Source organism: Panthera tigris, chromosome E2 (assembly GCF_018350195.1).
Source record: "Panthera tigris isolate Pti1 chromosome E2, P.tigris_Pti1_mat1.1, whole genome shotgun sequence".
Classification (NCBI taxonomy): Eukaryota; Metazoa; Chordata; class Mammalia; order Carnivora; family Felidae; genus Panthera; species Panthera tigris.
The window spans coordinates 54906619-54919752 of record NC_056674.1 but is presented as its reverse complement, the minus strand read 5'-3'; the positions used below and the strand labels follow the sequence as shown (position 1 = coordinate 54919752).

Below are 13134 nucleotides of genomic sequence, written 5' to 3'. Positions count from 1 at the left end.
TTCTGCAGACCTAACGACATGGCTGAACGTTTCACCACCACGGGTTACAGTTTCTCCGACGTCCCGTCGGACGGCGTACGTGGAACAAACCACGGAGGAGGCGCGTCCGAACTCTGACATCACCGGGTGATGGAGGACAGCGGCCTGACCCCCAGGAGCCTGCGAGATGGAAAGGGGACACCCGGGGACAGGTGGAAAGGCTAGCTGCGACCTCGCATACCGCACTGACATACCTTAACGGAGAAAAGGAGGAAGGAAAATCACTTAAAACTTGAAGAAAAAGAGCCTCTTTTGTGAGGCTCAAATGATACATTAATTGTAAGTGCCAAGCACAGTATCTAGTGTGTGGGGGCTCGATAAATGGTGGCTTGTATCAGTTTATTATTAATAACAACTGGATTATAACCTAAAAAAACAGATGAAAGCATCTTCAACTTCACTCATAAATAAATACAAATTTAAGCAAAAATCTGCCGTTGCCTTTCACCCATAGGTCATCACGGGTCAGTCCGGTGATACAGGGCATAGGGAAAGGGGTGCCCTCCTGACCGCTGGGACAAATGCTAACTGCTACCACCTCCCTCAAAATGGCAGACCAGAGGGGCGCCTGGGTGGCTTGGTCGGTTAAGCGTCCGACTTTGGCTCAGGTCACGATCTCACGGTCCGTGAGTTCGAGCCCCGCGTCGGGCTCTGTGCTGACAGCTCAGAGCCTGGAGCCTGTTTCAGATTCTGTGTCTCCCTCTCTCTCTGCTCCTCACCTGTTCATGCTCTGTCTCTCTCTGTCTCAAAAATAAATAAACGTTAAAAAAATTAAAAAAAAAAAATGGTAGACCAGAAAACGCTGCATGGCTGGGACCCCTCCTCTAAGACTCTATCACACACGTTTACCCACAGGGAGACCCAAAGCTTGCCACGGCAACAGTCGTCACAAGGATAACAAAGGACCAGGAACCACTCTGCCTCCATCAAGAAGAAATGATTTCTCATGAGTAAGCAGATTACACCCCAGCCAAGGACAAAACCATGTTTGTTACAGAAATGTCTGGCACACAGCATCATGTGTGCTGACAGGGAGGGAACTGCTCGGAGACGTACTGTTCAGTGAACGAGCACAACGAATTGCGTGTTATCCTGTTGCCCGGCTCACGTCTGCCCAGCCCGAGTAACCATGGCGAGTCAACACGGGTTACTTCGTTAATGGTGGACCTCTGTCCCAGCACAAAATTGGGCAGGCGCCACAGCCATCTCGTTTCTCCCCGGGGACACGGAAGGTGCTGGGATACGAAGGCCTCGAGCACAAGGTCTAAGTGCTCCAGAGAAGTTGTCTGTGCGGACAGCCTTGAGCATCCACGGAAGCAAGGCCCCAGACGGTCGTGTCTCCATCGACACCCAGCACCTGGTGCGGTGCCTGGTACCTCGAGGGTCCAATCCAACCTCACGAGGACCTTTCCACACCACAAAACATGCTCCGACTGCCTCGGGATGTTCAAGGAAAGAACACCAGAGGCCAAAATGATCTGGAAGAAAACCCACAAGAATATGAACGAATCTCACCTGTTTCTTCTGGTTTGATCCACTGAATAAATCTGCTTTCTCAGCCAACTAGGAAGAGAGTTGAGAAAGAGGGAGGGACAGAGAATTAGTACACAAACAAAACTGGTTCTATGGAATGGGGGCAAAGGAAACCGGAAACAAGAGGAGTTTTCCAATTTGCTAACTCGGGCAGCTTGGGAAGAAGCAGGTTTCTCCTTGGGGCTGACACGCCCTAGTTAGGAGCCAAGAGGCCCCTCCGAGAGGAGCCTAGAGGCCGGCATTCCTTAAACTGACGATCCTCTCTGATGACATTCATTCATCCCCCAAAAAAACTGGTAAGAAAAATGGCGGGAATCCGAGGGCTTTAACCGAGGGGACGAGAATTCACACACGATCCCACGCAGACGTCCGTGACGCTGACTCACGGGCAAGGCAGTCCTGAGCCTCCCCGATCCAGGAGGCAGTGGCAGTTGCGAAATGCGGTACCCTGCATCTGACTGTGGTCTGGTGAGCTGGTTTAATCCCTTCCTGATCCTGTAAGAAGGAGGCCCTCAATCCTCCCCTGGGACACAGCGCCAACGTGTGTTTCTGGCTCGGCTTCAACGTACTCCTCACCCCACCAGGCCAAGCAAGGCTTAGCACCGAGAGAGGCTCTCCGATGAGAAGGTGGGGAGCCCACAGCGCCTCCTGGGAGCTGCTGCACACAGGACACTCACTGAGCCTCCAAGATGAAACGCCCCACTTTTCTTTTCTTCACTCACGTTGGCTCAAGAGAAAAGAATAAATTAATGTGCAAATACAGAGATAAACAAGCAAAAGTCAATACCTCTCAATAATGGTGGGCGTAGACGCACTCATCGCTTCCTGGTGTAAGATTTTCAAGCCAGAGAGCCACTTAGTGGCGTCTTCTTTAGAATCAGCTGGACAGGTGAATAGGAAGGCAAATGTTACTCGCTGGGAAGACGTCTACAGACAGACCGAGCCCCATACAGCCCATGGGGACGGGAGAAGCCAGTGCTGGTTTCTAGTTTTGCACGAGGGCACGGAAAAGGCATCTCCTTCACACCTTCGTGGCTCTACGACCTGCTTTCTGTCCAAGATGAGGCCACGTGCCAGCGATGACCCTTCTACAGCAGGGGTGACCAGTGGGACACCTTTTCCCCCCACGGGTTTTAGCTTTTACTCCTATGCTAACGAATAAAGTGCAGGGTCTAGGATTATTCACACCCCAGTCCAGAGCAGCCCTCAGCATTTCCCGTTTCCAGATAAGGTCAGGGAGAAGGCAAGGGCTTGGCATCACTGAGGGACCACAAGTCCCTCGGCACCGCTTCAGGGCTGTGTGACATTCGGCTGGTTCCTCAGCCTCTCTGTGCCTCATTTCCTCATCAGTAAAATGGAGCTAGCAAGGCAAACGCCTCTGAGTTATGGCACATGCCTTAAGGACCAGGTACCCTGTGCACGTGGACGAGAGCACGCTGAGGCGGCTGCTCTCACCCTTCCCGTGTGCAGGAAGAGAATACGAAGCTCAGAGGGCAGAGAGACCCGTCCAGAGCCAGTCAGCGTGAAGCTGGGATCTGAATCCAAGCGTCACGCCCTCTCTACTGGACTTGAACTGGAGAGCTCTGGAAGAGAGACCCCAGAGTAGAAGAGACACCAAAGCTGGCACCCCGGACTCACGGTCTCCCTGCCCAGAACAACCAGACCTCAGCCTGCAGCAGAGCAAAGTGGACACGACACTGGAAGTTCACGGGCCCAGGCCCCTCTCTGCTGCGTCATCCCTGCACCAACCACACGCCAACCGTCAGACGTCCGCCCCCCCATCTCCCACATCCAGCTTGCTATTTCCCTCCTTCAGCTCCTCACACACGCACCACCCTCCCCCGGACTGGCCTCCCTCTTTCCTCCCAACTCCTACGTATGCCTCAAAACCCAGTTTAAAAGGGCCCTCCTCTGCAAAGCCTTCCCTGGAAGTGGGCCCTCCGTGCCGCTACAGCACACTGTATGGTGATTGGCCTCTAGCTCTCATCACAGTGCACCGGGAGCCCCCGTCCGCAAGGCAGCGACTGGGTCCCATTATCTCCACGGTCCCAGGGGCATTTAGGTGAGTCCAGCGCAGAGTGGACGCTCAGAGGTGCGTGACAGACAGAGCAAATCAACGAGAGCTGCTCTGCCCTCGATTACATGTCCCCGACCATGCTCAGGTTTCGTCTTCTCCCCGCCTTGGTCTACCTTCAGTAGGATTTACTTTCTGTCTCATCAGTCGTGGTTGAACACACAGCTCTAAGTCAGTAAGTCCCGGAGCTGGGCCTGAAGGGGGGACAAGCTTCTGCCTCTGAGTGAAGTGCTCAGCTTTTCCACAGCTTATCTTCTGGCCTCACAGAGGCCCTTTCGGCCTTTTGGTGGATTCACAGGGATGGCTGGAAATCTCACCTCCAGAGCATGTGTGAATGTACGTGTGCATGCACATGTATGTGTGTGTGTGTGCACACATATGTGTGAGATATAAGATTTCAGGATCCTTCCTCCAGATCAGCTAAGCTGCGTAAACAGTGTAGACCAGGCTCTGTCGGATGAAAACTAGAACCTGCCTTCAGCAATCTGCATGAGCCAAGCAGACCCTTAACAGACGCTTACAACATCCCATTGGGGCAGACGTGATCATTCTGTTTCACAGCTGAGCAAACTGCAGCTCAGAGAGGTTGAGCAGCTTGCCCAAAGGCACACAGCCAGAAAGAGGCAGGGGAGAATTCAAAACCCCGATGTCCCTGGAATACACATGAGGGCATTCTGCTGCTAGAGGACGTCCTGGGGAGGAAGCCAGGCACAGTCAGGGAGGAAAGCACATGGATGTGCACTCACCTGCCAAACTCAGAGTGCTCAGGACGAACTGGGTGCCGTACAAGATGGTGAAACAGCAGTCCTCCTTCTGGCGGGCTGCCTTCGCGCGCTCAAAATCCTTGGAGTTCTTCCCGGGGCGGATTTCCTTGATTTCCATGATATCCACTAGAAGACAATTGAGAGGAGCCCATGAGAAGCTGGAGTTCACTCCGCCTGGGGACGCAGCCCACGCCTGCACCCCGCTCATGCACAGCCCAGCCCCCTCATCCCTGGCCTGGAGACAGGCGGTCCCGGCCCCTCAGCCCTGCCTGGACGGCAGGATTACACGCAAGCAAGTAAAAACCTGGCTGGTTTAAGCTACTAAGTACTGGGACAGTTGTTGTAGACCAAGAGACGGCAGAAATAAGAGGAAATCCATTCTCCCTATGATCCCTGCTGCTGCTGGACTCCAACCCACTCCGGGACAAATTGGGCCAGGATGGCCACCTGGCCCAGGGGCGACCCCTCCCCCTCACGGATGGCCACCTGGCCCAGGGGTGACCCCTCCCCCTCACGGATGGCCACCTGGCCCAGGGATGACCCCTCCCCCCCACGGATGGCCACCTGGCCCAGGAGTGACCCCTCCCCCCCACGAATGGCCACCTGGCCCAGGGGCAACCCCTCCCCCCCACGGATGGCCACCTGGCCCAGGGGCGACCCCTCCCCCTCACGGATGGCCACCCGGACCAGGGGTGACCCCTCCCCCTCAGGGACGGCCACCTGGCCCAGGGGTGACCCCTCCCCGCCATGGATGGCCACCTGGCCCAGGGGTGACCCCTCCCCCCCACAGATGGCCACCTGGCCCAGGGATGACCCCCCCCCACGGATGGCCACCTGGCCCAGGGGCGACCCCTCCCCCCCACGGATGGCCACCCGGACCAGGGGTGACCCCTCCCCCTCAGGGACAGCCACCTGGCCCAGGGATGACCCCTCCCCCCCACGGATGGCCGCCTGGCCCAGGGGTGACCCCTCCCCCTCACGGATGGCCACCTGGCCCAGGGGTGACCCCTCCCCATCAGGGACGGCCACCTGGCCCAGGGATGACCCCTCCCCCCCACGGATGGCCACCTGGCCCAGGGGTGACCCCTCCCCCTCACGGATGGCCACCTGGCCCAGGGATGACCCCTCCCCCCCACGGATGGCCACCTGGCCCAGGGGCGACCCCTCCCCCCCACGGATGGCCACCTGGCCCAGGGGCGACCCCTCCCCCCCACGGATGGCCACCTGGCCCAGGGATGACCCCTCCCCCCCACGGATGGCCACATGGCCCAGGGGCGACCCCTCCCCCTCACGGATGGCCACCCGGACCAGGGGTGACCCCTCCCCCTCAGGGACGGCCACCCGGACCAGGGGTGACCCCTCCCCCTCAGGGACGGCCACCCGGCCCAGGGGTGACCCCTCCCCCCCATGGATGGCCACCTGGCCCAGGGGTGACCCCTCCCCCTCACGGATGGCCACCTGGCCCAGGGGTGACCCCTCCCCATCAGGGACGGCCACCTGGCCCAGGGATGACCCCTCCCCCCCACGGATGGCCACCTGGCCCAGGGGTGACCCCTCCCCCTCACGGATGGCCACCTGGCCCAGGGATGACCCCTCCCCCCCACGGATGGCCACCTGGCCCAGGGGCGACCCCTCCCCCTCACGGATGGCCACCTGGCCCAGGGGTGACCCCCCCCTCACAGATGGTCATCTGACCCAGGGGTGACCCTTCCCCGCACACACAGGATGGCTGCCTGGCCCAGGGGCGACCCCTCCCCCCCACAGATGGCCGCCTGGCCCAGGGGCGACCCCTCCCCCTCAGAGATGGACACCTGGACCAGGGGCGACCCCTCCCTCTCACGGATGGCCACCTGGCCCAGGGGTGACCCCTCCCCCCCCACGGATGGCCACCTGGCCCAGGGGCGACCCCTCCCCCCCAAGGATGGCCACCTGGCCCAGGGGCGACCCCTCCCCCTCACAGATGGCCACCTGGCCCAGGGGTGACCCCTCCCCTCCACGGATGGCCGCCTGGCCCAGGGGTGACCCCTCCCCCTCACGGATGGCCACCTGGCCCAGGGGCGACCCCTCCCCCTCACGGATGGCCATCTGACCCAGGCATGACCCTTCCCCTCACACACAGGATAGCTACCTGGCCCAGGGGCGACCCCTCCCCACCACAGATGGCCGCCTGGCCCAGGGGTGACCCCTCCCCCTCACGGATGGCCCCTCCCCCCCATGGATGGCCACCTGGCCCAGGGGCAACCCCTCCCCCTCACAGATGGCCACCTGGCCCAGGGGTGACCCCTCCCCCCCACGGATGGCCACCTGGCCCAGGCATGACCCTTCCCCTCACACACAGGATAGCTACCTGGCCCAGGGGCGACCCCTCCGCCCCACAGATGGCCGCCTGGCCCAGGGGCGACCCCTCCCCCTCACGGACGGCCACCTGGACCAGGGGCGACCCCTCCCCCTCACGGATGGCCACCTGGCCCAGGGGCGACCCCTCCCCCTCACGGATGGCCACCTGGCCCAGGGGTGACCCCTCCCCCTCACAGATGGCCACTTGACCCAGGGGTGACCCCTCCCCCCACACACAGGATGGTTTCCTGACCCAGGGGTGATCCCCTTCATCGATGGCCACCTGACCCACTGGGTGACTGCTTCCCCCACAGATGGCCACCTGACCCAAGGGAGACCTCCCTGCCTACCATAGGATGATCAGGGACTGTCACGAGACAAACTCAACCGGTCCCTTCCTCCCCTTTTTTTCTGTCAAAAAAGCACCTTTCCTGGGATAGACCCATTCCTGCTTCAGATGATGCTGATCTGCCCTTCCTCACCTCCTACCACGACAAGCCAAAGAGGGGCCCAAGGGTCCTAGGAATGACCAAGGTGCCCCACCCCGGGGGACCACGACTGCTTCAGGTACGAGCACATGGCCCAAACTGGGCCCCCTGCATCCTCCGGGGACTTTTTTGGCCAGAGATGTTTGCAAAATTTCTCTTGCTGCTGCCCCCTGGCCGATAAAACATGAGTCTGGGGGTAGCGGGGAGCATGCTGCCCGCCACGTACTATCCATTCCCATGGTCAACACCACGATCCAAGCCACTGGAATCTCTCGCTTGGTCCACTGAAGTAGCCCAAGTTACCAGTAGCCAGAGTCATTTTTATGAAATACAAATATACTCAGGCTACTCCTGGGCTTCGAACCTTCTGATGGCATCCCGGTGGTCTTAGGACTAAGAGCCAAGGCCCGGTGTTGACCCCGCCAGCCCCTGCACCCTCACCCCCCATGCTCCAGCCACCTGGTGAGTGGCCGGCCACCCCCACCAGAGGCCAACAGTACACGCTGCTGTTTCTGCTAGGAATGCCTTTGCCTGGTTAGCTCCAAACTTCCCCCTTGCCATCTCAGCTCAACCACCATCGGACGCATAGAACACCGTCCAATTCCTGCTCTCATACATACCAGCCCCTCGCCCCACAGCTCAGAACAGAGGCAAGAGCTTAATGCTGTGACTCGTGGGGTCAGAACTCTTTCCCTGGATGGTGCTCCCTTCCTCATCACTGTGTTCCCCCCCCCACACACCGCCCCCCCCAGCAGGGTGGTTGGTAAACAGTAGAGCCCAATAAATAGTTGTTGAACGAGGAAGGGGGCAGAGAGACCGGGGACAGAACCAGAGATGGGACAGAGGGAGCTGGACGCAGAGATGTGAACAAACACACGTAGAGAAACCCAACAGGGGAAAGAGAGACAGAGACAGGAGCAGAGGACAAGCCACTCAGCCGAGGGAGGGAGGGAGATACAGACATACACACACAGTCAGAGAGGCAAGAGCAGGAGAGATGGAGACGGAATGAAAAAGAAACAGGCATTCTGAGCAGGCAGGTGGTCCTGACCATCCGCCACCTTCCACTTCAGCCCCAGGGAGCAACTCCGCTCTGTTCGGAGCCGGGCCTGTCCTGGACAGGCTGCAGGCACCACCTCCCCCCGCAACCCCGCCACAGTGGGATGGCTGGCCTCCGTGATGCCCTCCCACCCACTTCCCTCTCCCCAGGCTTGTCCTCACTCCTCACTCACCGGCTGACCAGATCTGGGCAGATCTCACTGAAGTGACTTAGCAATACCTGCCTTCTCCACCCCCCGACTCATCCTCTTATTTCTAGATCTGTGCTGTACCGCTCCTCACTTGCACGAGTATGTTTCCAGGTTCGTCTACCTGTGGATGTACATTTCCCTGTCCCCCCCCACCAAAGCCCCAGGAGAACAGGGATCGTGTCCATCCTGCTCACCCCCAACTGGAGCCTCACGGCCCCCCGCACCAGGGCCTGGCTCAGAGCAGGAACTCGGGTTCCCATGGAATGAAGGAATTAGGTTCTCAGGCGCCTTGGTTTGGCTTTCCCCAGAAGGGGACCCTCAGGGGAAGATTTGAGCACAGTGGTTTATTTCGGAGGTGATCCCAGGAACACGATAGAGGACTGGGGATGTGAGACAGACAAGGAAAGCGGCCGAGCAGGAGGAGGATGCTGGGAATTGCACTGGCCGGCCATGGGCACCTGGAGCTGACCGCACGGGGGCTGTGGGAGGCCTCACCCCACCAGGAAGCAAGACAGCCAGGGTATTTATCCCTAACCGCCATCTGCTGTGGGTTGAGGGCTGTTTCGGGGGCCTAACTCCCCAGTCCTCAAGCAGAGGGCTGCAGTGTTCACACCAAGCTGGCTTCAATGTGCAGAAATGACTGCCACAGCCATCAGAGTCCGCCTGCGGGGGCCTTTGCCACCTCAGGTAATTGATCCAGTAGCTTCTGTGCTATCCCCGCAGGATGCAGGGATCGGTGTGTTGGAGGGGTCAAAGGCCCAGTATCTATTGCAGGCAGAAGAGTGATGGATGTGCACAAGTCCCAGCTACTGAAGAGAACAGCTTCTCGGGGCTCCCAGCCGAGGAAAGCCGAAACGTGGACACAGGACAAGAGGTCACTGCCTGTACGTGCTGTATCCCCAAAGGTGTCTTGGCTCAGCAGATGGATCTGGGATTAGAGACACCGCAACCTCTTTGAATGTAACAGCGTTATTAAGATACCGTTCACATAAAATTCATCCATTTCAAACGTACGATTCACAGGCTTGTGGAAACCTCCAGCAAAGTCAATTTAAGAACATCTTCACGACCACCAAGAGAAACCCACACCCTTCAGCTGTCACTTTCCATTCCCCATCCTGTCTGCGCACCAGCCCCTGGTAGCCACGAACCTACTTTCACTCTCTACAGAGCTGCCTTTTCTGGACATTTCATATACACGCAATCGCAAGGCATGTGGTCTTTCGCGTCTGTCTTCTTTCACTTAGCATGAGATCTTCAACGTAAGCTGGGGTTAGTGCTTTATTCCTTTCTAGGGAGGGGTAATATTCCAGCGTGCAGATGGACGACGTTTTCTGTGTCCGTTCTTCCAGGGACAAGCGCCTGGATTGTCTCCACCTTTCGGCTTCTGTGAATAATGCGGCAATGAACGTTCGCATACAGGTTTCTGTTTGAGCACTTGTTCTCAGTTCTCTTGGGTATCTCCTGGGAGTGGAAAGCCATCCCCCTGAGTCCACACTTTCAGGGTTGCCGGTTTAATTGTGAGGTAACACCTTCATGCCACGGGGTTGTCCAGCCACCAACCGGGCCCGGGAGGGCGCCTAAACGTCGATGTCAAGTCAGCCGTGGATGGGCCTGTGGCTGAGGCCTCTGTGCAAAGGCAGGGGTGGGGCCGCCACTCAGCCCTTCACAGCTGTCACTGCTACTTCCCAGGCCTCCGAGCAAGGAGGGGCCAGCTCCAGAGGAACCGAGGGCTGCCCACTATCCACGACCCCCACCCTGGTTACCAAGAGCCCCAAGAAGGCAGACAGGAAATGCCTCAAGCAGCGGGCGGTGCGGCGGGGGGGAGGGGGGTTCTATTTGGTAATCGGCCAAGTCTGAGGGGCCTGTTGGTCATCCCTGATATGTATCTGATCTTGCATCACACAGGGGCACCCTGCTGAATGATGATCCCGCTGCCCATGGGGTACAGGGCACAAAGCGGGGGTCAGGCCTCCTGCGCTCAACTCGATCAATCCCCAGTCAGCTTTCTGACCTGCAGCTGGAAACAGAATCCTAGGGCCGGGGTTGCAAACTTGCCTCCCAAGTCACGCAAAGTTCATGTGTGGTGCCTAGTGGATGGACTCTGGAACCAGACTGCCTGCGTTTGAATCCCAGCTTCTAGGTGCTTCCAGCAGGAATTCACCTCTTAGGGCCCCCACTTCCTCATGAGGACAACAGGAGCAAGAATGGCCTCCTCACACGCTGCTCTTTAAGGACTCAAGGAGCCTGCGTGTGCAGGTGTGGGTATTAAAGTATCGCCCGGTAGGGGCACCTGGGTGGCTCAGTCGGTTAAGTGGCCCACTTTGGCTCAGGTGAAGGCCTCGGGGTCTGCGAGTTCGAGTCCTGTGTCGGACCCTGGTGCCTGCTGAGGATTCTGTGTCTCCCTCTCTCTCTCTGCCCCTTCCCCGCTCGTGGGCACACTGTTTCGCGCTCTCTCAAATAAATAAAAACATTAAAAAAATAATAAAAGAAAAAAAAGCGCCCAATAATCATAACTAATAGAGATGTAGTAACTTCCAGGTGCTTGTTAGCTATGATTTTTTAAATTACTGATACAACTGAATAAAGTTGCTCTCCCGGAAGGCATAAGAAAACAACCGTCTCTCAATTTCTCTGTTGTGGACATTGAAGGGGCACGTCCAGAAATACTGATGTGGAAAAAAAATCCACCGCAGCTCATGTAAATAGGATCCTGGATGTTAAGTGCCTGTGTCTGCCCTTGTACGTACGTATCCACATGTATGCACACACACATGTACGTACGTATTGTGCACAGATGTCTGACAATTCTCACTATCTAAATACCCACTGTAACTTGCCAATCTTTTTTTTTTTTTTTTTTTACACAAGATGCACTACCCAGATTACACCCACTGTAGATGTTTGTGTGCAGGGACTGATGAAAACACTGGTGTGTATCAGTCTGCAGTAGGACAGGACCATATTCAGTAGTCCCAATGCTGAAAATCATCCTGCCTCAAGCCGAGTCTCCTGCCCACCCAATTAAGTCCTGCTGGAGTCCTAGCGTTTACCTCTGACAAGCAAACTACCAAACTGAGTCCCGTTTCGATGACCTCTCTAGTATTTTCAACAGATTATTTCACAGTCATTTCTATTAAGTCACAAAGTAGAGGACAAGGGGGAAAAAATCAAAATTCACAACCAACACCACATGGTATCCTATGTACTACTCGCAAGCATGTCTGGGAACGAGTTCATTAAAGCATCGAATAATTAGGTGGCTACCAAATGATATTTGTTGCCGTCAATGCTCTGTATTCGTGCAGAATACACAATGGGTTGGCTTTCAGATGTTTACAGGTATTAAGCAATACTGGAGAAATAGGTTTTTTCCAATCGGTTGGTGATTCATCACCATTTATATCCACGTTTAATAGGACATACTACATGGCTGTCTAAAAAAAAAAGATGTCGTTACTTATGTTTCCAGGAACACATTAGACTCAGCTAAAGAGAGATGCCTGTATCTGTATACATATATATGTGTGTATGTAAAAGCAGGAGAAAAGGTAGAAAAAATAAGATTTCTCCAACTAGCTGACAATAAGGGTTACTGGTGCGGAGGATGACGGGCTAATGGTGGGCTTGATCTGCCTGGGTTGGAACTTTTGCCAAGGGCACACATACATTCACGAAGATGACCGACTTTATTTTCAAAGTAGGCTCTGGTGGCCAGAGCTCAGACCATGCACGCTCATGTGGTGGGGCTCAGCAGCCGTGTTTCCTGCTTGAAGAAGTGAGATAACACGGCCACAGAAGTGAGGCCTCTTCTCTGCACAAACTTGGCTTCCCAGCATCACCTAGGGCTTTCCCCAGGTCCGACCACGCTCCCGGCTGCCCTCCCCACCCATCACCTGCAGACACACACTTGGGGCTCCAACCTCCGCCCACTCCCCCGCCCTCTTCCTTGGCCGTCCCCATGACCCCATTCTTCAAACCGTTTCCTTTCCAGGCCACTCTCAGGCTGCCCCCCACTCCTGGAAACCCTCCTACCCTCACACCGGGCATGTGACCTTTTCTTTGATTCCCACACTTGCCCTCAAACGAGGGCAAACAGGCTTAAAGCATCGTCAGGGAAGCCCCAGTGGTATGCAAGGGGAAAAGGGACTGCTGAAGCTCGGCCACCTTCCCACACATACCCGCCCCGCCCCCACTCCTGCCCACCTGCCAGCCATTCAATGGGCCAGGTGGTTATTAAGCATCATGCTGAGGAAGTGCTGGGAAGAGACACACGGACGTGGCCCTGCCCTCAGAAGCCTGGGGAGGACAGACCCTCTCTGAACCGGCACACGAACACATAAGCCTCCAACCACACTGAACACCTCAAAGGACGGGAACAGAGTCTACATGCGGGCTTCTCCCCACAAGGGGAAGAAAGGCTTCTCTGAGGGCATCTTGGTAGAGCTCTGAAGGCTGGAGGGAACCCCGGGAGGGGGGGATGTGGGGGCGGGAGAGCCCTGCGAGGCACCCCAGAGCTCAGGCAAATCACCTCCCATCTCGGTTCTTTCCTTATCTGCACAGTGACAGCAATACCTCCTTCACCGAGCTGCTCTGCAAACAAGGTGAAATTACACTAAATAGAAACCGCGTGGCCCCCAGGAAGAGGT

At 56.9% G+C, this 13134-nt stretch overlaps 1 protein-coding gene across 3 annotated transcripts in view; it reads right to left on the bottom strand.

The window, feature by feature from the left end:
- The window catches only part of PLCG2 (phospholipase C gamma 2), a 157924-nt gene that overhangs the window by 94706 nt on the left and 50084 nt on the right, over positions 1-13134 (bottom strand). For all 3 annotated transcript variants that reach the window (XM_042968431.1, XM_042968433.1, XM_042968432.1), the window contains exons 3-5: positions 4393-4536; positions 2360-2453; positions 1555-1602 (exon numbers count right to left, since the gene is read on the bottom strand). In XM_042968431.1, the coding sequence (XP_042824365.1) occupies positions 1555-1602; positions 2360-2453; positions 4393-4536 (286 nt within the window). The remainder of the gene's footprint in view (positions 1-1554; positions 1603-2359; positions 2454-4392; positions 4537-13134) is intronic.